The following is a 23,655-nucleotide window of genomic DNA, read 5'->3' as shown; positions in this document are numbered from 1 at the left end:
ATGGACGGCTCGCTTGCTTGGGATAAGCCTAGAGCAAAATTGTGGTATCAGTTTTTTTTAGCTGGAAAATATAGTTGATAGATTGCTTCGGCATCCATACGGTGCGTCAGATGGGTGAAGAGTTTCCCGGAACCGGGTACGAGGGGAGCCTCGATAACAACAGCATCTTGCTATGCTGACATGTTGGTGGAGAAAAGTTTCCTGCTTCCGGGTAGTATGTGTGTACCAACGAGCTGTGCGGAGTCGAATGTCTCTTCCTTCCAAATTCTCTAAATGCACAAAGCCCATTAGCTAACAGAAAAGGAGAAAAACACTCATGTCACGGACACCGAGCGAATCCTCTGCCTGATACTTGCGTAACCCTCAGCTCGTTCCATAGTTTGTGCTCTGGGAGGGATCCAACGTTCGATTTTTTTTAGCCTTCTAGCCCGCGTCCCGGCCTTGCAGTAGTTCCGTGCGGCCAACAAGCGAAAGACAGTAGTAAACCGATCTAAGTAGCCCAACCAGCGAATAGAAACGTTCAAGCTAGCCAGTATGGCAATCCTTGCGTCCACATACATGAGTGGTTCCTGCAGCCTGTGGGTAATGGGTAAGGGTTCAAAATGGTGGCTTGCTGCTAGCAACCAAGGTTAGCTCTTGAGCTTAGTTCCAGTGTAAGCATCAACCAATTGTTAGTATACTGCTGTCAAGCGTTTCTTGGCTGAAGAGTCGGAGCTTCTGTTATCTGTCGGGCTATTACCATAGATTTCTGGTATCGTGATAGTCTTACCATGTGCTCGGTTGCTAGTTGACAGACGTGTACAAGCCATTCCTCGTTCGTAGCGCCTAGCTGCTAGTACCTCCTGCATGATAGAAACAAAACATGCAAGTCAATAGTACAAAAGCTTGATAGCGCTCCTTCTCGAATCACGTTGCCATAAAGGACTAGAAGATTGGTGACGATTGAAAATGTCTACCGCCAAAGTCGTGGCGTGATGACCGGGTAAATCGAGGCTCGCGTAATCGCTATGCATGCGACGCAGGTGCCAACAACGGCAGCCGCATGGATACGGTGTCCACTTGGTTTACTTGTGAATAATCGATACATACGGGTTCGGCTTAGAGTCCTGTCGGCCCGTCAATGGCAGTATTGAATGGCTACCGTAGTCATTCCTCATTTGCAATCACCCCCTAGGCTCGAATCAGTGGTACATATTTTCTATATATTTGCTCCTTCTGCTCGAGTACGATTATATTAGATCATTATCTTCAGTATCTCAAGTATCGAGAGGGTATTGCTTGTCTCGGTAGCTCCGAGCTATTTGTCCAAGTCATTTCGATCGTCGAAATCTCTTCAGAGGTTTCTGCTTGTCAGCTGGTTGATCCTAAGACAACAACATTAGTATGCACCAAACATCTCTACGCTCATGTCTAACTCACCGGATCCCATCCTACTAAGCAGTTGACTGTCTCAGCCCCAAGCCCAGGATCATTGATTCGATCGCCACTCGGCATGCGGAACTGACCCGTCAGCTTCACGTAGGCGTCAAGAGCATCAGCCATGGTCCTCCCAAGCGCCAGTGCCTTTTCTGCCCTTGCATGCGAATAGAATGTCAAAAGGTCCAGTGCATGTTCCCGCTGCCCGGCCTCCATCATTGTGTGGGCAGCTCGCTCGACCCATTCCATGTCAGCAAAGGATGCATTCTCGAATCCATGCAGCATGTTTTGCACAACGGGCAGATAACTTTCCGGATCCGAGCACGTGTAGTAGAGTACTTTTTTGAATATACGTCCAGCAAATTGGGTGGCTTCTTGAAACTGGTAGTCGGTATCCAGGAATGTTGCCGCAGCATCCTTGTACAGGTAGCGATGTAGTCCATACTCTGGTGGAATGCTCTTTACACCCAGCCACCATGGGTTGAAAGGTGCTGTTACTGAGCCTGTAGGTGCAACCCAAACACGAATCAGATCAGGGTCCATATTTGGACGTAGAGACACGACTTGGCCGTAACCGGCTTCATCGTCCGAGATTCTGTAGTCGCGAACGCGCTCGATAAGGTCTTTCTCCGTTACAGGAGCCATTGCACGGGTCGCATCTTCAAGCGCAGCTTGCGACATGTACTTCGCTCCGCCGTCTCGTGCAGTGTAGCCTTCTTCCTGAGGTGCGTACGCGTTGAATATGTTAAAAGGCTTGGTACCGTTTGGGTTCCACCAGCCCTGCTCAACCGCAAAACTCACAATGTTGGGGCTACCCATGTAGTTTGGACTATTTTCAAAGTCCACAGGAAAGTCTTCAATATAACCAGGGTAAAGAACGCGCACATCATTTTCACCAAGACGCTCTGCCGCCCAGAGTTTCTGGCCGCCCGACATCTCCCAAACCACCCAGCCTTCGTTTGCATCAGCGATGAGATGCGAGTTACCGCCATAGTCGGCATAGCCATATTCGGCAATCATTTGTCCAATAAGTTCGACGCCTTCTCTTGCAGTACTCGCTCTCTCCAGTACAATGCGGGCCAGGTCTGAGTATTGCAATCCCGTCTGCGGGTTTGGTGTCATGACAATGAGATCATCCCGGTTCTGAGCCCATATATCGCGTACAGCAACACCCTTTTCGTTAACACCACCATTTGTGAGGGGCGCCGGAAACCCTTCAAAGTCCGAGTATTCCATCGAAAGATAGCGAAAGGTATGTGGTGCTTGCGAAATGTTCATCAACTTTCCTGGCATTACCGCGTCTTCCGTAACGCCGACGACAATGGTGTCGTTCGGCTTGTGGTCCTTGGCAGGGAAGATCTGAAGCCAATGCGATGATACTTCTTCGCCTGTTCCGCCCAGCATAACGCTGCCATCCTGTGTGAGTGCCTTGCCGACGTAGAATCCATAACTCGCTGAAGATGTCTTTACGAGACTCAAAAGCCCAACCACGAGAAGATGCGACAACATCCTGGTGCAAATGGCGATGGCGAGGAAGGTGGTATCGCCGACAGTCCGGCTACAAACTTTTCTTTATCTTCCAGCAAGAGTGGGGAGAGACCATGTACTTGAACAGCGGGCCGACTACGTCAGATAAGCCCGACACGGCACAGCATGGGGATCTGAACTTGAGAGGATCAAGCTTGCGGTGTTGCAAGTGCGCTATGCAGGAACCGGTATTCCGATAACAGATCTATCAACTGAGTCGTGAACACATCGGGAATTTCGCGGCATTGATAAAATAGCACATTTCAGGTCCGGCCGACTCAGTGGGTGATTGAAAAAACGATAGAACCCTGGCTATCAATTTTATGGTATGGTTCTATTCATCAGTCGATATGGTGTGATAGGCGAGAGAAGTGAAGAAGCGGCGATTACGCGCAGGGGAATGAGGATGTACGCTAGTCATGTACGAGGGCGGGGTCTCGCCAAGGTGACTCACTATGAGCGTTGCCAGAACGCGCCTGTAGGATGGAGTTCATATTGCTGTTGCGCTGCTTCGTGGCCATCATTGGCATAAGTAGCGGCAGTTCCAATATTATGGCGGATCAGAATACTGTGCACCTGCCTAATACGTCTCCAAGGGCTTACGGTGTCACAAAGGCGAGCCGTCCATACTATAGCAATGTGGGACATGAGACTGGTGCCTGAAGAAGACAGAAGCAGAAATCTGTCATCAATGTGCTCTTGAGTAAATTCGAACCGAAGTTTATGGCATAAAGATCATAAGATCCCAAGGTAGACTCAAAGCACACAGCCCCAGCTTTGAGTGCTACACCACATATCCTATACTGCTCGTAAACTCATCTCTCAAATCCACACAACAAACCATCATGACTTCGCTATCTACTTCCTCACATCCACGCCAGCGTATTCGCGAGCTGCTTCCAACTCTACACCTGGGCCGTTACGAGCCCGGTCCAAAGAACAGTCTCACAGACATTCCTGGTGTTCTTGTACACACTGAGTCCATCCACTCCTCACCCACATACCCCAACGCAACGCCAAATTCGATAAATACAGGCATAACAACTATCCTGCCACGCAAAGACTGGTTTCACAAAGCTTGCTTTGCAGGCATTTTCCGCTTTAATGGGTCTGGGGAGATGACTGGGTCGCACCTGATCGAGGAGATGGGACTGTTGTTTTCACCAATCATTATTACGGGCAGCTTTGGCGTTGGTTCAGCATACAATGGAATCTACGAGTATGCTATCCGGGAACATTGTGATGCCGAAGGCAAGGTGGACTGGTTCCTGTTACCAGTTGTGGCGGAAACGTTTGATGGCTTTTTGCATGATGTTGCCAAGTTTGCTGTGACACCAAAGCATATCGTGGATGGCATGGACAAGGCGAGCAGTGAGCCGGTACCAGAAGGAAATACGGGTGGCGGAACGGGTATGATATGTCACTACTTCAAAGGCGGTACTGGATCGAGCTCTCGTGTTGTTCCTGCCGAAGGAGAACGTAGTTATACCGTGGCCGCACTCGTCCAAGCTAACTACGGTAAGATGTGGGACTTTAAAATCGGCGGGGCGCCGATTGGGAGACTCATCTACGAAGAGCAGAAGAGGAAGATGGAGGAAAATCCCGAGGATCCAGAGTTGATTGCCCAGTCCAAGTTGCTGTTCAAGGTGGAAAAGGCAAAGGATAAGAAAGACGGGTCCATTATTGTTATCATTGCGACAGATGCACCGCTCCACCCAACGCAACTTCAACGGCTAGCCAAGCGCGCAACGGTTGGGCTGGCTCGGGTAGGCGGGTACGGCACGAATCCGTCTGGCGACATCTTCATGGCGTTTTCCACAGCGAATGAGGTGAATGTGCAGACTGTGACAGCGGGCCAAGCAAGCGTAGACCCATACAAGGCGCGGGAAGTGCAGGTCGCCATGACGGATGACCAGACCATCAACGCGCTCTTTGAGGCAAGTGCGGATGTAGTTGAAGAGGCCATCTACAACGCGGTATGCATGGCGGAGACCATGGACGGGAACGGCAACCAGATTGAGGCGCTAGATCTGGGACGGGTCAAGGAGCTGATGCAAAAGTACTTGTGAGATCGGCATTGTGGTATGTAGATAAGAATGGCATTGTCTGGATCTAGAGTAGTAGAGGTGGTTGTGGCGTGCAGCGTTGCGCAATCGTCAAGCAGTTGGAGCAGAGGGCGTAGTCCCGAAGGGGTTTAGCGGCTCGTACTAATGCTTGGTGGAGGGAGAGAAGGGCTAGTGCCCGAGGCCAGGAATAACACCGTGAAACATGGTTTTTCCTCCACATGACCATAAGTACAGTTGTTTTGTTCGCCATGTGTCGGGGACAGGGACGAGAACAGCGGGCACAGCATCGGCATCGGCATCAGCAGCAGCAGGAGCAGGAGCAGGAGCGGTCGAGACTGCGTGGCTGGCACGGGGCGTTAGCGGGAGCAGTGCACCGAAATCGAATGATCTAAACAGATGGTGAGGCTGAGCAAATGGAGCTTGGGCAGATCTACGATAGCGTTATGCCAGTGCAGGGAGGGCGTGGAAGCCAGCAGACAGGAGGCGGGCGAGGGCGGTGCTGCTTGGGGGCGCTGACATGAAGATGGACGAGTAGTCTAGACCTCTGTTGCACCACCGCGATCTGAGAGGACTTTTCGATCAGCATTCCCCGGCTACCTGCAATACCACGCGGGCACTGTGCTGCAGATGACAGCCAGTAGTGCCCTGCCTGTGAATGGTCCTTGGCTGCAACAGGGAGGAGGGAACACGTTCCGTGCCTGTTGGAATGGTCCCCGCTGCTGTTCATCATCTAAGTCAGTATTGTATTACTTACTCGGCGTCTAGCTCTCCCAGCCCATTGCCCATTGCCCCATCGCCGCTGGCGCCGAAAGCTTCTTCTCAGAGGCAGTCCGCTGTGTCGTGTACAGTGCCATGGACGGGAATGGGCCCGGCTCGAGTGCCGCCGGCGCGGCAGTGTGTGGCATTCGAGGGCGCCGCCGTGTTGCTCCCAAGTGGCATGGCAGGTAGCGGGCGGTACGTACTCTACCTGCACATGTGGCCAGTCGTATACGTACGCATGTATGCAGCGTTTCACGCCATGATGATGACTTATCCCCCTCTTTTTGTAAAGGCAGGCGGCCGTGACAGATTCAAGCAATCTGACTGCAGCGCTGCGTCGGCTGCACGCACTCAGACCGGGCTGCAGCAGCCACTAGCGCCCGACAAAAGGGTGGGTCGAGACCGTGAGGGCCTCGAACACCCTTCTTTTCATCTACCGGGTCTGGAATCACAGGCCACGGCTGCACGCTATCCCATACCGTCTCTCTCAGCTTCTGTCCGTCTGCACCGCATGGTCTTTGCTGCGGCACTTTCCATGTCGTCTGCGTGACGCTCAAATATGCCATTTGTCCCATTTCCCATCCTTTCCCTCTGCAGACGTCACCCTTCATGGCGATCCCTTCCCCTTCAAGTCCCACTTCACCAGGCCTGCCCGATGTTCTGAGCCGTCTGGGGTTAACCGAATATCTTCAAGTCCTCGCTGACAATGGCTTCCATACCTGGGGCGCCGTCCTCGACATTACCGAGGACGACATGACGGCCCTCAACTTCAAACTCGGCCACCGCAGACTGCTCCAGCGCGAGATTGCAACCTACCGCGGCATTCCCCAGTCCTTGTCACTCGACCCAGAGTCCAATTCACCAGAGCCAGTATCTCTCTCTGCGTCGGCTCTCGAGAGCTTCACCCGGCAGACGACTACCCCGCCACCACGCGAGAAGCGGCGGTACCGGCGCCATCCCCGGCCGGATCCAAATGCGCCCAAGAAGCCAAAGACAGCCTGTACGACAAGCACACGCTTGCGCGTTGCCGACTTGATATTGCACTCTTGCTAACAATCGTAGATGTCAACTTTGCTGATCAGCTTCGCACAGACCCAGAAGTCAGCCAGCTGTCCTTTGTCGACATTGCACGCGAGGTGGGTCGCAGATGGCAAGAGCTCCCAGCTGAGAAGAAGCGCGTGTGGGAAAGTAATGCTGCGCGGTCCATGCAAGAGTTTGAGGCCCAGATGGACGAGTACAAGAAGACCGACAGCTGGCAAAAGCACCAGATGTACCTCAATGAATTCAAAGCCCAACAGTCAACCGCTTCTTCAGGCAGACAACGACCAGGAAACAGCCGCTCGACAACAGATACGTCCAACAACACTCGTCCATATTCACAGACGAGCCCCAGCTCCATGGACAGTCCTGTGTCTCTGATGCCTACTGTGCCTATGGGGCCTGGCGCAGAAGCCTGTCATAACGCACTGACCCTAGCTTTTAGTGAGCTGGTAACTCTCAGAAGCGAGATCATCAGTGGAGGCGCTCAGCATTTCAATGAAAATCGTCTCCCGCCCGAAGACCGAGTGCGTCGGTCCTTGTATGCCTTCATTCGAGGGACCGGCTCGCTCCTTTTCATGTGGACATTTGAACAAGCTGATGAGATTCTCGACCGAATCTACCGGCCACAGACAAAGGTCGACGATATGACGCTTGCTGAATGTTTTACCGTGGCTGCCATGGGTGCGCATTATGACATTGATGTATTCTCTGATGACATGTTGCGCCTGCTCTACGCCTCTGGCACTCTTCATTTCAACGAACGGACAGCCCGGCAAGATCACTTTCGAACAATGCGTTTGTTGCTCTCATTGTCTTTCTTCTCGCTCCTCGAGAAGCACATGAGCGCAAAATACCTTATTGGTAACCGAGCTCCCTACTAAACTATTCAACACACAAGCTAACAAGACACAGCCGCAGGATTGCAGATTGCCCGTTGGAAATGTGCAGCACCGCTGAGCCGGCCCCAGACAGCCGATGTAGGCTGGAGGAAAATTTTCCGAAGTCTCATTTTCATGGACTCATGGCTTTCATACACGCTTGGTTATCCTTCAGAGGTGACGGCCAACGATGTCCAGGTATGGCATTGCGAGACTGATATTTTTTCCCTATAGCGCTAACATGACTAGATTGCGTGTGTTGTGGACTGGCCAGATCACCTTTCGATAGATGACATGATTCACACACAAACTAGCAAGATCAATTTGATTGCGGCTGAAGTTGCAAAGACGCTTGCATCACCCAACTTAGCCACCGAGGCTAACGTTACTTTACTTACTCGTAAGCTCGAGCAGTGGCGCCAGGATGTACCCTACAACTTGCAAATTCCTACCCTTTTGTCCAGCGAGGCTCAAGAATTGAACAAGTACCAGAGGCGAGCCATTTTCATGGTACATGTAAGAAACCGCATTCGTCGGATTGTGTGTTAGCACTGACTTTTTTGGTAGATTATGTATCTTGGCACCCTGGTTTTGCTATACCGTCAGTTGCTTGTTGCTGCGGCTGGAGCTCAGCTCGGCGACGAGGCACCAACTTCATTAAATAATATGTCAGCGGATGACATCAAAATGTACAGACGAGAGTGTTCGACAGCCGCTCAAAACATTGCGCGCATGTTAGGACTCATTTCCTTTGATGGCACGTTGACTAAGCGCTGCTGGATAATGTAAGTTGTTGAAGAAAGTGAAGGAAAGTGAAGCAGGCTGACGGGTGTAGTATATACTGGTCCTTTTCAGCCTCTATTTGCCTGCTTTTCAATGCAACCACCAAACTCATGGATGGCCAGACCGATGGGGTCGAGGCAGATCTCGCGTACGCTAAATCATGCATGGACATGCTGGAACCATGTAAGCCGTGTGAGCCGGTCGCAGCACGGTACCTGAAAACACTGTGGCCATTGTACGATAATCTGCAAGATGTTGTTCGCCGGATGGTTGGGAGGTCGAAAAGCAGCATATTCGCCATCCTGCAGCCTGATCCGAGCTTGTTGAGCCCCCCGGTACCGGTATCCAAGCAGGAGATGGGGCCGATTTCCGAGAAACTAACTACGCTCTTTACCGATCCTTTCGGAAGGACGCAAAACGACGAAGGAATCGGAAGGCGAATACTGAGCACCGATGGATCGTACTCTGTTTTCTGGTTCAGGTGAAGAAGGATATGATTGTCGTGACTACTTTTCATGGTTTGGTCAATCGGTTTAGCTTGAGAGACAGTCTCTGACGCCTCATTGGAGTTGCGTCCTCAAGAGTGCAAAGCGATAGCGAATGGTGGCACTGCGGCATTTCGAAGGCTGTATTAGCGGCTGTTTGAGTGTTCCCACGCCGAACCGCAGAGTCAGCCTCCGCTTGTGATTGCGTGCTTCGACGCAAGACTTGTCACGAGGCTATATATGGCATCGTCTTCAAGCGGACAGCGCTCCGTGTTGCGCCATGGGAATTCAATTGATGGCGCACTGACATGTTTCAGTGGTTCCCAGCTACTGGCAGCCGATCCAGCGGCGTGTCACTAAGCGGTACGCACGTGTAGGAGACGCAATGGCTGACGGTTTGTGCATGGGGTGTTGCAAGGGGATGATGGGACGATGACGCAGATAGTATGAGCTGACTGCGAAGTGTATAGCGCCACTTTGACTGTGGGCCAGAGATGCAAAGAAGCACGAGAGGGAGAGAGCAGGCTTGAAGGCTTAGGGTATTAGGAGGAGAAATTCCAGCTGCAGTGCCGATCACGGGAGTGCCCGTCTGCCCGTAGCGTAAGACGCCATCGTCACCAGCCCCCACCAGTGCGTGAATCAGCCAATCTAGTGCGTGCAAGACGATCCGAAGGCAGTTTTCGGTCCCAGAGCAAATCGACTGGGCGCTTGCAATGCAGACATGTATGATGTTCATGTGCACTCGAGTGCACTGACTCGAAGAAGCTTTTGTGTGTGTGTGTGTGTGTTTTGTACTGTACATGTACTTACACTACACAGGTGTGGGCGTGAATGTATTCGCCATTGGCAGGCGTACGCGTCCTGCCCCGCCGATCCCATGGCGCGACACATGGAACCAAAAATCTCCGCCGGTGTTGCAATTTCCAGTGACTTCTCCGCCAACGGGCCGTTGGAAAGAAAGAGAGTGAGATGACGATAGTCGGAATGGGTTGCTTGGCTGACGTTGGCGGAACACGCAGCTGCGGCCTTTTTTTCGATAGTGTTGGCGGTTTTGTTGCTCAGTTGGCACATGTAGGCACGCGTCGACGATGCAGGACATTGACGAGACTAGTGACAGCTGTATCTATCGAAACATGTTTTATGACAAAGCCAACGGTAGACGTGTGAGCACGGCCAGTCCCTGGGTTTTTGTTTTGCCTGTCTCAGTGGAGAAACAAGGCGCCAGTTAGCCGGGCATGAATTCCGTGTGGCATATCGATTGGAGAGAGAGTGGGCGGTTCCGCATGGGCTGATTGCTGTCAACCTCGCTGGTGGGTTCATGGGCGGTGAAGAGATGCCATGTCGACCCATATCTTGGTTTCCCCATTCTCCACCCGAATGCCAACGTAGTTGGCGTGTGTGTCCAACCCAACCCCTCCCCTCACCTCCGCCCCCGATAACAGGAAAACCCACTCTGATAATGTGCCACGATGGTTGAGTGCAACAAGCGAATCGACTAGCTGAATTGGCCCCCGGCCCCTGAGCGAGGCCTTGCCTGGCGGGCCCTTGTCGGCGGACAAAAATAACAATATTAATAGTGAACAATAAAGTCTGTGTGCAACACAAGCTCCCAGCCGACTCCCCTCGCCTCTGTGACAGCAAGAGGGCGGGCTCGCTAGGGCAGGCAGTGGCTGAATAGAGCGTCGCGAGATGCAGACGGGCGGTGCGTGGTATGCAAGCGTGCAAGCAGGATGGGGAAAGGGGGCGTGTGCGGATGCAAGTCTAGATCAACCACACGCCCCCACTCGCAGGTGCCCCTAGCATTCCGGCTTGAGGAGGCTCGTTCGCGTCATTTGGGCGAAATCATAGGGAACGGCGTCCCTTGTTCCAAGTTGCCCAAAAAAACCCGTCCTCGAATCTTCCATCCCGTCTCTCCTCTTGACCTTTGCTTTCCCCTTTGCTTTCTACAACCTTCGAGCCTTGCTTTTCCGGCATATCCACCCTCCCTCCCCCCTTGTCCCGTTCGCTTGTTCACGTGCGGAGAGAGAGAGAGAGATACACCGACCAGAGAAAGAGACCAGGAGAAACAGCTTATAATAGCCCCGGAGCCTGCACACACAGCACTCGTCACTCGGATACCGATGCAAAGCGAGCCCAAGGAGACACACTACTACTATTACTACTATTACTACTACGACCACAACCCCCGCCACTACCACCACAATGGATAACTGTCACGCGATATACACGGAGAGTCCGTTTGCCATTTCCCAGGAGGATGTCGATGCCCTCAACTCGTCAAAGGCGTTTTGTGCGCTGAGGAGGTGTTTGGCGGGCCAGGCCAAGTATGTGCTGTCCTGTTGTTCTCTTGTCCGCGTCCGGGAGCTTATCGCACCGGCCTATCGCACGCCTGCTGCTCCAGTACCACTGCAGTTAGCATGCTACCCAATCCAACCCAACCATCCACTTTACCTATCTACCTACCTAACATTAGCATCACATCTGCAAAGTACACGGGCTAATATGGATTCGATAGTTTCTGTGCCTCACACTCGACATGCTCACCCCAAGCCAAGCAAACATGGCTGCTCCACCGCGACATCCTCCACGCCCTTATCATGCCCATTGTGACGTTGTTCTCGCGCGCCTCAACCCTAGCCTCTGCCGCCCTATGCACCCAGCGAGCCTCGGACCTTGAACTCGCCTTTTCAGGCGAATCCCGCAGTGCCTTCATCGGCCTGCAATGCTTCATCACCGAGGAAGCCGACTGGTGCCACACCCGCGGCTGCCCAGCCTGTGTCGTGACCGAGACCCTGAGCACCGACAGCCACATCCGCCTGACCATTGCCGCCAGCCTTCTCAGCACCGCAACCGTCGCCACACCCACGCAGGAAGAACCCCCCTCGCAGGACTCCCAGGATAGAACGCTGCCCCCACTCCCCCACATCCTGCCTGCCTTACAGCACGCAGTCATCAACGACCCCTTTTGGGAAGGTTCAGACATCTGGTCCTACATCCTCTCGCGCGCCACCCAGCTCTCAGCAGGCATCCAAGCCCTCATCGCCGAATGCGTAAACCTCGAATCCCTCGTCTCATCCCCCACCACCGACCACCGCCCGGCCTCCAAGCGCGGAATGACGCATCCCAGCGTGCCCTTTGTTGCGTCGGGCCAAGCTGCCCCGGAAAAGGGAGTTAAGCTCCGCAAGAGCAAGCTTGCCAAACGACAGCTGAGGCTCCGTGATGAGGAGATTGAGCTTATGAGACGGGTCGCCATGCAGTGCTGGGCCAAGGCGAAGGTGCCGAAGAATCTCAGGGCGGATGCGTTGGCGTTGGGGGAGAGCAAGAGGTCGAGGAGTTTGACTTGTCCGTGAGGATTAATGCGAGTCTGCAATTTTTTTTCTTCTCAAATTCCCTACAGTATAGGGGCGTTCATGAGGGTCTTGTTTTTTTTGCATATGGATGATACCACAGCATTATTATCTTCTTCTTCTTCTTCTTATTCTTCTTCTTTTTTTCGTTTGTTTCGTTTTTTGTTCTCTTCCTTCCCCCCTTTATCCTTTCTTTGTCTTCTTCTTCTGGTTCAGGAAATTAGGGTTGTTCAACGCATGTATGTGTCTGCTTTTTTGGTCTTTGAAGGAGCCTGGATACACACAATCTTCATCGCTTGCATTGTTTGCACCATTTCTTATGTTGCGGGCATGGCATTAGGAAGGGGGGGGGACAGTGTGGGTTCTAGAGTATACTAGATTTCGTATATATCTAGATGTGTTCTAATTGGAAGAATAAAAAAGAACTATTACTAATATGTACACGCATTGATTTCCAAGTGTTCAATTACATATCTATTTCTTTTGCGCGTATATATATACTAACTAGGGCTTTTATTACATAAACATTCCAAACTCTACAACTTGGCACCAACAACACTCCCCCCATCCAACGCAATCGTCGCACCATTGACATATGAACCCGCGCGGCTCGCCAACCAAATACACGTCCCCGCCACATCTTCGGGCGTCCCAATCCTGCCCAGCGGAATGCCCCCTGTAATAACATCCTGATACTTCTCCAGCGTCGCCTTCATCATCTTGCTCTGAAACGGGCCACACGCAATCGTATTACTCGTAATTCCCCTCTTACCCAGATGGCTCGCAAGTACACGACTCATATGGTGCAGTCCAGCTTTCGACGCCGAATACGCAAACGTCTCTAGCGCGGGGACGCGGAGCCCGTCTACGCTGCCGATGTTGATGATGCGGGCTGGGGAGGTAGGGGAAGCCGCTGCTTCGAGCAAAGGAGTGACGGCTTGTGTGAGTTGGAAGACACGCTTGAGGTTGAGGTTGAGCACGCGGTCCCAGGCTGCGGCGGGGTATTTGTCGTAGGATTCGCCCCAGTTGCTACCGCTGTTGTTGACGAGGACGTCGAGTTCTGGTTTTGGTGAGTTGCGTTAGCAAACTTTGTCTCACTTTAAAAAAAAACAGCCTTTCCCCCAAATGTGTATCATGAGAATATGGAAAAGGGAAGAAGGAAAAAAACGTACTCGTAGTCCTCTTGCCCAACTCCGCAGCAATATACGCCGCGGCATCTTCCTTGTATAGATCTGCAGCGATAAAATCCACCTTCCCTTTTCCTAGCGCATTCATCTCTTTGCACGCTGCCTCGCATGCTTTTGCGTCGCGCGAGGAGACGAAGACGGTGGCGCCGTTGCGGACGAAGCCCTCGCTGATCATGCGGCCGATGCCTTTGGCGCCGCCAGTTACGAGGACGACTTTGCCCTGTTTGATGTTCAGTTAGTACATGTCTATATACTATCGAATGGTATGGTTGGGGTTGGGGGTTACGTACGCTGACGTCGAAGAGGGTGGTGTTTTCCATTTTGGATCTTTTTCTTTCGTTAAGACTTTTGATTGGAGAGAGGGCAAGTTTGGGAAAGGTGGTTAATGGTTGTATAAGAAGGACAGGGGAGGAAGAGAGACATGCGGGTTCATGGCGGCACCACGGCTAAAGCGATCGTCGCGTCGGATGTTGGTTGGGGTGGAAAGCTGGGGTTGAGCCGAGGCTCGGGGGACTTGTTGTTCCGGTGTTGAGATGGGTTAGTAGAGTCGGTCTGGCTAGGACGCTAGTTGGAGGGAGAAGTCGAGGTGCCAAGGATGGGATGGTGCAGGTGCATTACTATCAGTGTCTATTAAACTCCGTGCTTGGAGACGGATAGAAGGGAAATGTAGTATACAGATCAAGGCTCCTGCCGGACTATTGACATTGGTGTACCCCTGCTAGGACTATTCTGCACATGAACCTGATCTGCTTTTCATATACGAGGAGCTAAAGACAAGCGGGGCGTCTATGAACGCTCGTGATGCAAGCATCTCCTCACGGAGAATTTAATACCTCGAAATATGGCCAAGCATCACCCAACGCTAACATCAAGAAGGCAAAGATAATATGTTCATTGCAATCGGGTATCATAACACGGCAGTTACCAAGTCAAATGGTACAACATGGGCATCTCAAACGGCACCAGCCTTCCTCTTGTCCATAATCTGCTGCTTGAGTCCCTCTGCCGCAACCTCGGTCTCAAGCAGCCTCCCTAGACCCTTCTTCCATGTCTCTTCCAGGGTCTTGATCTCACCGCTCACGCTGTCCTGTTGTGCCCTCCTAGCCATGTCCGTCTCCTCTTGTTGCTTCTTCAGACTGGCCAGCTCGGCCTCGATGCTCTTCAAGATGTCCTCGAGTTGCGAGTTGCCCACCAACCAGGCGTTCTTGCCAAACTTCTCCAGCAAGCTGAGCTGAGTCAGTCTGCCCTGGACGTACTCGGAGCTGGTGTATGCCTGCTTCAGAGCCTTGCTCCATCGCTCGAGCAGCTCGGGACGGTCCTCGTCGGTCGTCGGATTCGTGTTTTCAGGCGCGTCGAGATCTTCGTAGCGCTTCAGGTCTATGCCAGAGAGCTTGGAGGTGGGGTCGTCGTCGAGGCGTGCATGTTCGCGCGAGATGAAGTCGGAAAAAGTTGGTGTGTACACAGCGGCAGCTGGTATAAGGGCGGGATGCATTTCTGAAGTGTCTATGCCAGCGCTGCGGATGTCTGCGTCGATAGCAGCTTTGGCAGCAGCAATGCTGTTTGCATCCAGCTCCGTATCTACGTCTGCAACGAGTTAGCATGCAGCTTGCATCCGTTATCACGCGCGCAATCCCCCTAGCACGCAGCGCAGCGCATCGGACTTGCAGCTGTTCCTGGCGACGGTAATTTACGTACAAGGGAGGTCATCGTAGGAGGCTTGAATGAGTGGCATTGTTGCAAGCGATGTGCAGGGGCACGGGAAGATGGTGTATTGGCTGTGCCCAAGGTCGCGAAGCCAAAGAAAGCTTGACCCGATAAAATTAAGCTACTGGGCCCTGTTCGCGCATCATCCCCACCAACCACAGCGCCAGTATCCCCGCAGCGTCATGCATCCAATGCCAAACCCTCCAACCACAGCCAGGGCGGCTTCTGTGGCCAAAAGCATACTCCCTGTAATCCTGCGATACATACGTACCTGCACCACCGCTCCTTCTCCATGCGCCCTCCATAACATACAAGTACCTGCTACCTTCCTCTTGAGCATCTTGCTCTCTTCCTCTCCTTCCGCACACTTCCGCACGCCCATCTTGCTGCGACAATGGCCCGCTCGCACATTGCCGTTGCTTTGGGCGCCGCCCTACTTGCTTCTTTGATCATTGGCCAACTCGTCATCAACTTGGGATTCCCCTCGGTTGACTTTTGGCATGCACGCCTAGACCAAACCTACACTGGCGCTCAGCAGGACTCGTTCTTCAGTGAGAAGCAGGATGACGGTCCCGTCGCCCAAGACGCGTCTTCGTATCTCATCGGCGTTGGCAAAGCAGACATCACTGGGTATGATATGACTAGCACTACTTGAATTTCCCCGTCGCTAACCGCTTGATAGCCCTGTTGTCGAGCTCAACTTGATGGGCTATGCCAACTCATCGCAAAAAGGAACGGGACTGCGCCAGCGCATTTACTCGCGCGCCTTCATTATCGGCAACCCGAGCGTGGCGAGCGAGAGATTTGTATATCTGGTCCTAGACACCCAGTCTGGAGACACTGCTATCCGTAATGGCATCTTGGAGGGTCTCCAGGAACTAGGTCCCGAATACTCCGTTTACACGAAGAACAATGTAGCCGTGACAGGTACCCACAGCCATGCTGGCCCAGGTGCTTGGTTGAACTATCTCCTCCCACAAATCACCAGCCTTGGCTTTGACAAGCAGAGCTATCAAGCCATCGTTGACGGAACGCTGTTGTCGATCCAGAGAGCACACGAAGGCCTGGCGCTGGGAACCGTCAGTGCTGGCAGTGCCAAAATCGCCAATGCGAACATCAACCGCAGTCTCTTTGCTTATCTTGCCAACCCCAAGGCTGAGCGCGACCGTTATACGGACGATGTAGACAAGACCATGACGTTACTCAAGTTTACGCGAGCCAGCGATGGAAAGAATATTGGTATTTTGAACTGGTTCCCGACCCATGGTACCAGCTTGCTTGGCAACCAAACGCTCATTGCCGGAGACAACAAGGGTGTTGCTGCATATCTTTTCGAGAAAGATATAGAGGCAAGCGCTGACCAAGCAAATGCCGCCCAAGGCTTTGTTGCAGGCTTCTCGCAGGCCAACGTTGGTGACACGACCCCCAACGTTCTTGGTGCTTACTGTGAAGATGGAACCGGCTCAGAATGCAGACTAAACGACAGTACCTGCGGAGGCAAGAGCCAGGACTGTCATGGCCGCGGTCCATACTATGGCCTCAACGACGGTGGCCACAAGTCTTGCTACGAGATTGGCAAGCGTCAATATCAAGGCGCCAAGGGCATCTACGAGTCGGCTTCTTTCACGGCCATCTCCGGTAGCATTCGCTCTTTCCACACTTTTGTCGACTTCTCCAACTTTACCTTTACATTGAGCAATGGATCTACAGTCCGTACATGTCCTGCAGCAATGGGTAACTCATTCGCTGCCGGTACTTCTGATGGACCCGGCGCATTTGACTTTGTGCAAAACAATCCCGGTGCGCCCTCGAATCCCTTTTGGAATGTTGTCGGCAGCGCCATTTCCCCACCAAGCAAGGCGCAAAGGGAATGCCAATACCCAAAGCCCGTCTTACTGAATGTTGGTCAAGCCACCGTGCCTTACCTTTGGTCTCCCAACATTGTTGACATCCAGCTACTTCGTGTTGGTCAATTTGTCATTATTGTTTCACCCGGTGAAGCAACCACCATGTCTGGTCGCCGCTGGCGTGAAGCAGTTCACAACGCTGTTGTCTCAGCAGACATTGCTTCGTCACCTATTATCGTGCTCGGCGGACCAGGAAACACATACACGCACTACATTGCCACCGAGGAAGAATACAGCGTCCAGCGCTACGAGGGTGCGTCCACACTTTACGGCCCACACACGCTAAACGCTTTCATCAACTCCACGTTGACATACCTACCCTACATTGCCGATGGATCAAGGAGCGCCCCTCCACCCGGCCCATCACCTCCAGACCACCGCGACAAGAGCATCTCGCTCATCACCGGCGTCGTCTACGACGGCGCAGGCATCGGCCGCTCATACGGTCAAGTCACAAAAGACGTTGTATCCAGCTACGCCCGTGGCGCTCTGGTCAGCGCCACTTTTGTCGGCGCCAACCCGCGCAACAACCTCCGTCTTGAAGGCACTTTCGCTTCTGTGGAAAAACAGGCTGCCGACGGCACGTGGACGCAGGTCAAGAATGACGAGGACTGGGAGTTGGTCTACGAGTGGAAGCGCGTCAATGGCCTCACAGGTACCAGTGACGTGACTATTACGTGGGACACGGGTCTCACGGCACCGCCGGCGGGGACGTATCGCATCAAGTATAATGGGGACGCCAAGAAACTTGGGGGTAGCATTGAGGCGTTTGAGGGGAAGAGTGCTGCGTTTACGTTGGTGTAGGAGAGTGTCTGATATCCTCTTTTTGTTATGATTTAAATGGGAGTTTTGAACGTTCAATATTCATGGTCTCTTGAAATGCAAAAAAAATGCCGACTTTTATGCATTAAAGTAGTGGTCAGGTTATCCGAAGTTCAGTCTTTACATTAACTATATTACTTTGCATAAAGCGTGTTCTCTACCTAATACATATTTCATTCTCTCTTTGTTTTGTTTTTTCCTTCTGTTAATTCACCATATTACTCTCTCTCTCTCTTTTCTTCAGGAAAAGATCATCCACCCAGCAACAAAAGGAAAAAAGACCGAAGATTATTATTATCGAAAATACAGCCTATCCATTTCCGAAAATGATAAAAACTTCGTTGGGTATAAAACTCCATCCATCCACCCATCCATCCATCCATGCGATGGAACACAACCAACTACCAAGTCGTTTGTACTTCTAGTACATGATGCGCTCGTCAAACACGGGAGCCTCGCGCGCCTGACCATCATCCACACCGTGCCAGTACACTTTCCCCTTCTCATTAAACGTAGCCTGCTCGTCTGTAATAACAAGCCCGGGCACGGCCTTTTGCGTGTCGTGGATTTCGCGAGTGCTGATGCCCATGTCGTCCTTGACGATCCAGATGACGGGGGTAGGGCTTGTAATGGAAGGGTTGAAGAAGGCGCGTTTCTGGATTTCAATGGGGAGCGGGTCTTGCGGGGTGTGATAGAATTGGTCGAGGGAGGTGGAGAGGGCGTGCAGGGAGTGCTTCTCTGGATTGAGGATCTTGCGGAGGAAGGCGGGCATGTGCGTGGGCTTGGGCGCATAGCCGGGGGTTGTCGCGGTGGTGTGGGACTTTTCGCCGTTTTGGGTGAGGAGACCGTCTTCTTCGTTGCGGATGCCGCCGTGGGCTGGGGGGATGTCGGCGTAGGCGAGGCGTGCTTCTTCGTGCTTGAGGGCCGTCTTGAGCGTGGATTGGAAGATGAGGGTGAGGAGCAGGCAGAGGCACATGATCGCGAGTGGGCCGGCAGCTTGGGCGTTGTCGCCTGTGGCGATAGCGAAGAGACCGATGAGGCAGATTTCCGAAAGGTAGACACCAGTCATAAGCTGGCGGAGGGCCTTTTGGTACGCATCGCCCTTGGTGTCAAGGTCGGTCTCGTACACATACAGGAAGTTGTACCTAAACGCAATGTAGACAAGAGTGAATCCAACCGTAGCGAAACCGAGAATAAGAGGTGCAATGCCGGAATACGTAATGGCAATAACTCCCAAGTTGATCCACTTTGGAAACTCAGAGCCCCATGATGGAGCGGAAAGCTTGGTGAGGTTCTGGAAGATCTTGCGGGGAGTCTTTCCAGGAAGGACACGTCCAAGGAGAACGACGACAACGAAACCACCAATGTTGAGCAGGGTACCAGCAGCTGAGGAAAGACCCAAGAGAATAAAGTAGCTGATGTAGAAGTTGGAGGCCTTTGGCAGGTTGGTGGAGAGAAGCGTCAGGACGCTGCCAGGATTGTCGAGCACATCGTTGATAACGGATGTGACGGCACCGGACAAAGTGGCGACAAGGAAAACCTGCACAACCTGGAAAGCAAAGTACCAGTTCTGCGTCTTGAGCTCAATCTGGCTGTAGGTGACATAACCAGCCAATTTAGCCATAAGACGGCAAATGATAGGAACGAGAGACATGAGGACCGCAAGGAGAACCGCAGGCAATAAACCGGTAATTACGCCGAGAATAACCTTGGGGATGTCGAGAATCCATTCAAGCCAAGTGAAGCGCTCGGCGAGGTAGTTGATGTTGGAAATAAGACCGACGAAAGCGACTATTTGTGGTTAGCGAGGGGCAACGAACATGTCATGATATTGCGCATACCAGGAATTGCCCAAAAGATGATCATGACAGAAATGAAAGCGGTAGCAAGAGCCCATCGAGCATAATGCTCAGCAGGTTTGATGCGCAAATTGCCCCACACGACCTCCTGGGGCATGACGCCGAGTTGCCGAGCCTGGAGACTCTTGTTGGGCCTGGTCTTCCTCGATTGCATCATCTGCCAGGCATCCTGTGCGAGTCTCTGGGTTTCGAATTCGATGAAAACAGCACCCACGAGGTCGCCCTCGCCGTTCCAGTGCTTGTCCTGCTCGGCGGTAATCTTGGGAATGAGCTCAGCGAGATGAGACCGGCCGTATTCGATAGTGTCGACCTTTTTGCCAATCAAAAACTTGAGCTTGTGGGTTGGTCGCTTCTTGGGGTCAATCCATTTGGTGCCGTCGCTCACGTTCTCGGCGACAAAGTGCTTCTTGCCCTTCTCAGCCTTGAGTCTGTTCTGGTTGGCGTTGGTCAACAGCTCCACCTCGGCGTTTTCCAGCTTGGTGGCAGTGTCGTCACGGTCTTCGACCAGCTCATCCAGCTCTTTGGTGTTGGAGGCAACCCAGGCGTGCTTGACACCAGGGAACATTTCGAACAAGGCCGACTGCGAAAGCGTCTTGGGCACATTGGTGAAGAGAATAGTGCGCGAAGACAAGCGACTGGCTCCCCATGGTGAGCGACGGTATGCTTGACGTAGGTTGACAACAAAGAAAGACTCGCGACCAATGATGATGAGGATTAAACCAAGGAAAATAAAAGAAATGCCGGCCTGGGCATAGTAACGGTTGACATTGGTGCCCCTGGGGTCAATGTTACTCATGGAGAGAAGGTCCAGCTGCTTCTGGCCCGCACCACCAGTGGCATTGACGGGGAACAAGACGGGCCATGTGATTAGACATCCGAGGAAACTGGTGGCAATAAGGACCTTGAAAAAGCGAACGAAAAGGTAGCCGTCAATGGACTGGTGGTCGAGGATGTATTCGTCCTTGAGGTTCTTGAAATCTTTGAGCCAGCCAAATAAGCCGGAGCTGGGGGCTGGTGTCTGGCGCTGCTTGCCCAGATGGTTGAGGTAGGTCCTGGGCGCATAGACCCTACGGAAGTATTTGCGGGCAACGAAGAAAGCAGCGGTAAAGGCAAAGGCGATGATGGAGGCGGGGATCAGTGTCGACACGAAGCTGGACACGGAGCTGTTGGACTCTTCTTTGGCCTTGCCAATTTCACCACCCTATTTTTTGGTACAATTAGCGGGCTGGGTAGTGGCTGGAGTCGTGACGGTAAGACTCACGGTGGACGACATTGTGGGCGATTGCGATGCGACAACGGCACGCGCCCTCGAGGTTGGAGGGAGATGCACAAAAGGAAGATGTGCGGTGGAGAAACGAATGTACTACTAAGTATGTAGTATTGCGCCGTATCTATGTCGGAGAAGGGTTCCCCTGCACGGGATACAAGTAAACAGGATTGGCAGACGCGCCTAGGGTGACGTCGTGGCCCTTGCGGCCACTACAGCTATCGGTCCTATAGCGCGACACAAGCCTGAGCGCCAACCGCTCAGCTTCTGCTCCTTTGCTGCCCCTCTCCCAGCCATCTGGACCCTGGGAGAAGGCTCTATGCACCCTTCTCAGCCTCAATTGACGACTGCTTTTCCCCTCTTACCCTGTCACCCTGTCATCCTGTCGCCATGGATGCATCTGGGGCAGCGCGAAAGACAGGGGGTGGGCGTGGGCGTGGGCGTGGGCGTGGGCTGGGCGGGCCTGCTTGTGCTTGTGCTTGCAGATTTGTCGTTTCTTCTTCGTACCGATTCACCGCTGTGATGCGCGACAAGGGCATAGGGGAATTACCGAAGCGGCGCAAATGCAGAACGATAATTCGTGACGTGACCCATCAGATGCAGTCGACGGGACATTGCCAAGTGAAAGCGATGCTGGCGATCGCACTGCAAGTAGTGCAAATGTTACGTCAATCTGCACGCAATCGCAGCACAAAGCGAGGCTGGGCGAACGGCCAGGCTAGCACGGGGGCATGAGAAACACAAATCTCTCCCGTGTGCTGTCAACTGCGAGACCGCCACTATGCTCCTTCACCACATCCATCTCCAAATGGGCGTCTGGATCCAGCCAGATTGACACGCAGCGCCCACTGCGGGCGGGAAGGACTGCAATGTCCCACACCCCCCTTGCTGAAAATCGCCAATCTAGATCGCCCGCCACGACGCCGTCTGACATCTTTCACATTTTAAAACTCAGATGCATTCCATCCCTCCACCAGTCATTTCATGCCACTGCATCTGTAATAGTCTTTCGAAATGGACGTGTCATTTAGAGTTTGACCTTTTCAGCTCGTGACCCCTTGTTCACACACGCAGGCCGTCGTGGCGCAGGCCATGTGGCACATGCAGCCTTTTATTGTATTCGCACAGCCACATATGTTTGTCAATCATTCTCCGCGGCAGATGGAGCAACGTTGGCCGTCGTTTCCTTGCTAGAATGGCATCACAAGACCCCAACTCTACAGTGGAAAATCGCCTCCTTCGCATTCAGCTGCACCTGTGAGGCATTTCAGTATCCACGCTATACTGACTAGACTCCACCTTCACCGCAATTGCTCCAGTAACCTAGTTACAAACTATGCGCCAACCAAACCGATTACACCCTATGCCATCTCTGGTTAGCAGTTGACGCGCCTAGGTTGTCAATATTGATTTGTCAATCTCGTACATACAAGACACACACAGTATCTTGAGCTCCTTAGGTCTATCTCCCGGTTCGTAAATAGTCGGCAATGTTTTGGATCGAGAAAGTGAAGTCTCGTCACAGCGTCGGGTTCCGCCTAGAATATCTCCGCCCCATTACGAAAATCGGAAACATATCTTGCCGCCACTACTTATCGTGCATCACTTACAGCAATATGTTCCTGACCGAATCCAACACGATACAATCACTCACAAGACGTTGACAAAGACACGAAGAAGTAAGTGTAAAAAGAAATTACTGCAAAAACGAGAACGGCAACTGCATCCAATCCAGTTCATCTATTCAAACAACCTTCAACCCTCTCTACACGACATAACTAATCTCAACCCTCATCCTAGTCTAAACTGTAGCATTCAAAGAACCCTATTAAGTAGGTTTCATATCATACATCGTAACATTTTTCAAAAAATCCATCACCCCCGTACTCGTCACCACACAAAAAATGCGTAAACTACACCGTCGTAAAATTATGCAGTAACACCTTCCAACTATCGGGTGCATAGTCTTCAATAATTTACTCTATATTCACACCCTCCAGCGGCTCAGAGCTAGTAGGTATCGCCAAGTCCTTGCAAACCTGCTTGCCAGTGTCGATGTTGGTAATGATCATGGACCCGTTAGAGAGCATCACAGCAAGGGTATCAATTTAGATTGTGTCACCTCGCTGAACAATGAAGCTACAGGATACGACAGATTCTTCCGGGTACCAGGCGCACCACGCACTCGTGTACATGTCATTGAAGTATGTTTAGCCCCACAATAGGCTAGTATCAGCTGAAATGCTTCTTCTTATCCCGTGACAGGCGAGAACCCTTGATATCTATGAGGATCAGCCAAGACATGAATGGGTGTCAGATTATTTCTTCCGACGAGGCTCCTTTCGCGGCCTGTCTCTGGCGATCCATGTCTATATTTGGCACTGCGGACAGCATCCTCTGCTGTTCATGATTCGGTCATCTCCTCATTTAAAGACAAAATCTTGTGCACGTCATCATGACAGGAAGATATCTGTCTTCAGTTCCAGAGTCTACACCTGAAACGCGCATTTACGGCTGAGGATAACTATACATTTCGACGGCCAACCTTTGTTTTGATGGCAAAAGGGGCGCCGTTGGAAGAATTGTAGCGTGCATTCTACTCACCTC

The 23,655-nt window shown here is 52.3% G+C and overlaps 8 protein-coding genes across 8 annotated transcripts; 4 read left to right on the top strand and 4 right to left on the bottom strand.

Moving 5' to 3' along the window:
• Positions 1-1,310: 1,310 nt before the first annotated feature.
• On the bottom strand, positions 1,311-2,925 carry COCMIDRAFT_6609 (uncharacterized protein; the record flags this gene model as incomplete). The annotated part of the gene is made up of 2 exons (XM_007691243.1): positions 1,311-1,364; positions 1,420-2,925. 2 exons carry the CDS (start codon positions 2,923-2,925, stop codon positions 1,311-1,313), a joined length of 1,560 nt encoding a protein of 519 aa, XP_007689433.1.
• An 863-nt stretch (positions 2,926-3,788) lies between these two features.
• COCMIDRAFT_99324 (uncharacterized protein) lies at positions 3,789-5,012 on the top strand (the record flags this gene model as incomplete). The annotated part of the gene is made up of 1 exon (XM_007691269.1): positions 3,789-5,012. One exon carries the CDS (start codon positions 3,789-3,791, stop codon positions 5,010-5,012), a length of 1,224 nt encoding a protein of 407 aa, XP_007689459.1.
• A 1,365-nt stretch (positions 5,013-6,377) lies between these two features.
• Positions 6,378-8,955, top strand: COCMIDRAFT_6607 (uncharacterized protein; the record flags this gene model as incomplete). Its single annotated transcript, XM_007691242.1, has 6 exons — positions 6,378-6,768; positions 6,831-7,670; positions 7,722-7,885; positions 7,937-8,203; positions 8,255-8,472; positions 8,523-8,955. 6 exons carry the CDS (start codon positions 6,378-6,380, stop codon positions 8,953-8,955), a joined length of 2,313 nt encoding a protein of 770 aa, XP_007689432.1.
• A 2,202-nt stretch (positions 8,956-11,157) lies between these two features.
• Positions 11,158-12,305, top strand: COCMIDRAFT_27582 (uncharacterized protein; the record flags this gene model as incomplete). Its single annotated transcript, XM_007691246.1, has 2 exons — positions 11,158-11,279; positions 11,471-12,305. The coding sequence occupies 2 exons, from the start codon at positions 11,158-11,160 to the stop codon at positions 12,303-12,305; spliced, it is 957 nt and encodes a 318-aa protein (XP_007689436.1).
• A 533-nt stretch (positions 12,306-12,838) lies between these two features.
• On the bottom strand, positions 12,839-13,809 carry COCMIDRAFT_6605 (uncharacterized protein; the record flags this gene model as incomplete). The annotated part of the gene is made up of 3 exons (XM_007691241.1): positions 12,839-13,362; positions 13,475-13,709; positions 13,780-13,809. 3 exons carry the CDS (start codon positions 13,807-13,809, stop codon positions 12,839-12,841), a joined length of 789 nt encoding a protein of 262 aa, XP_007689431.1.
• Positions 13,810-14,441: 632 nt separating this feature from the next.
• On the bottom strand, positions 14,442-15,221 carry COCMIDRAFT_38090 (uncharacterized protein; the record flags this gene model as incomplete). Its single annotated transcript, XM_007691252.1, has 2 exons — positions 14,442-15,073; positions 15,185-15,221. The coding sequence occupies 2 exons, from the start codon at positions 15,219-15,221 to the stop codon at positions 14,442-14,444; spliced, it is 669 nt and encodes a 222-aa protein (XP_007689442.1).
• A 366-nt stretch (positions 15,222-15,587) lies between these two features.
• On the top strand, positions 15,588-17,904 carry COCMIDRAFT_27579 (uncharacterized protein; the record flags this gene model as incomplete). Its single annotated transcript, XM_007691245.1, has 2 exons — positions 15,588-15,823; positions 15,876-17,904. The coding sequence occupies 2 exons, from the start codon at positions 15,588-15,590 to the stop codon at positions 17,902-17,904; spliced, it is 2,265 nt and encodes a 754-aa protein (XP_007689435.1).
• Positions 17,905-18,343: 439 nt separating this feature from the next.
• On the bottom strand, positions 18,344-21,054 carry COCMIDRAFT_6602 (uncharacterized protein; the record flags this gene model as incomplete). The annotated part of the gene is made up of 3 exons (XM_007691240.1): positions 18,344-19,713; positions 19,764-20,982; positions 21,043-21,054. The coding sequence occupies 3 exons, from the start codon at positions 21,052-21,054 to the stop codon at positions 18,344-18,346; spliced, it is 2,601 nt and encodes an 866-aa protein (XP_007689430.1).
• Between the last annotated feature and the right edge of the window lie 2,601 nt (positions 21,055-23,655).

Source organism: Bipolaris oryzae (assembly GCF_000523455.1).
Source record: "Bipolaris oryzae ATCC 44560 unplaced genomic scaffold scaffold_95, whole genome shotgun sequence".
In the NCBI taxonomy this organism is placed as follows: Eukaryota; Fungi; Ascomycota; class Dothideomycetes; order Pleosporales; family Pleosporaceae; genus Bipolaris; species Bipolaris oryzae.
This window is presented reverse-complemented; position numbering and strand designations above follow the sequence as displayed.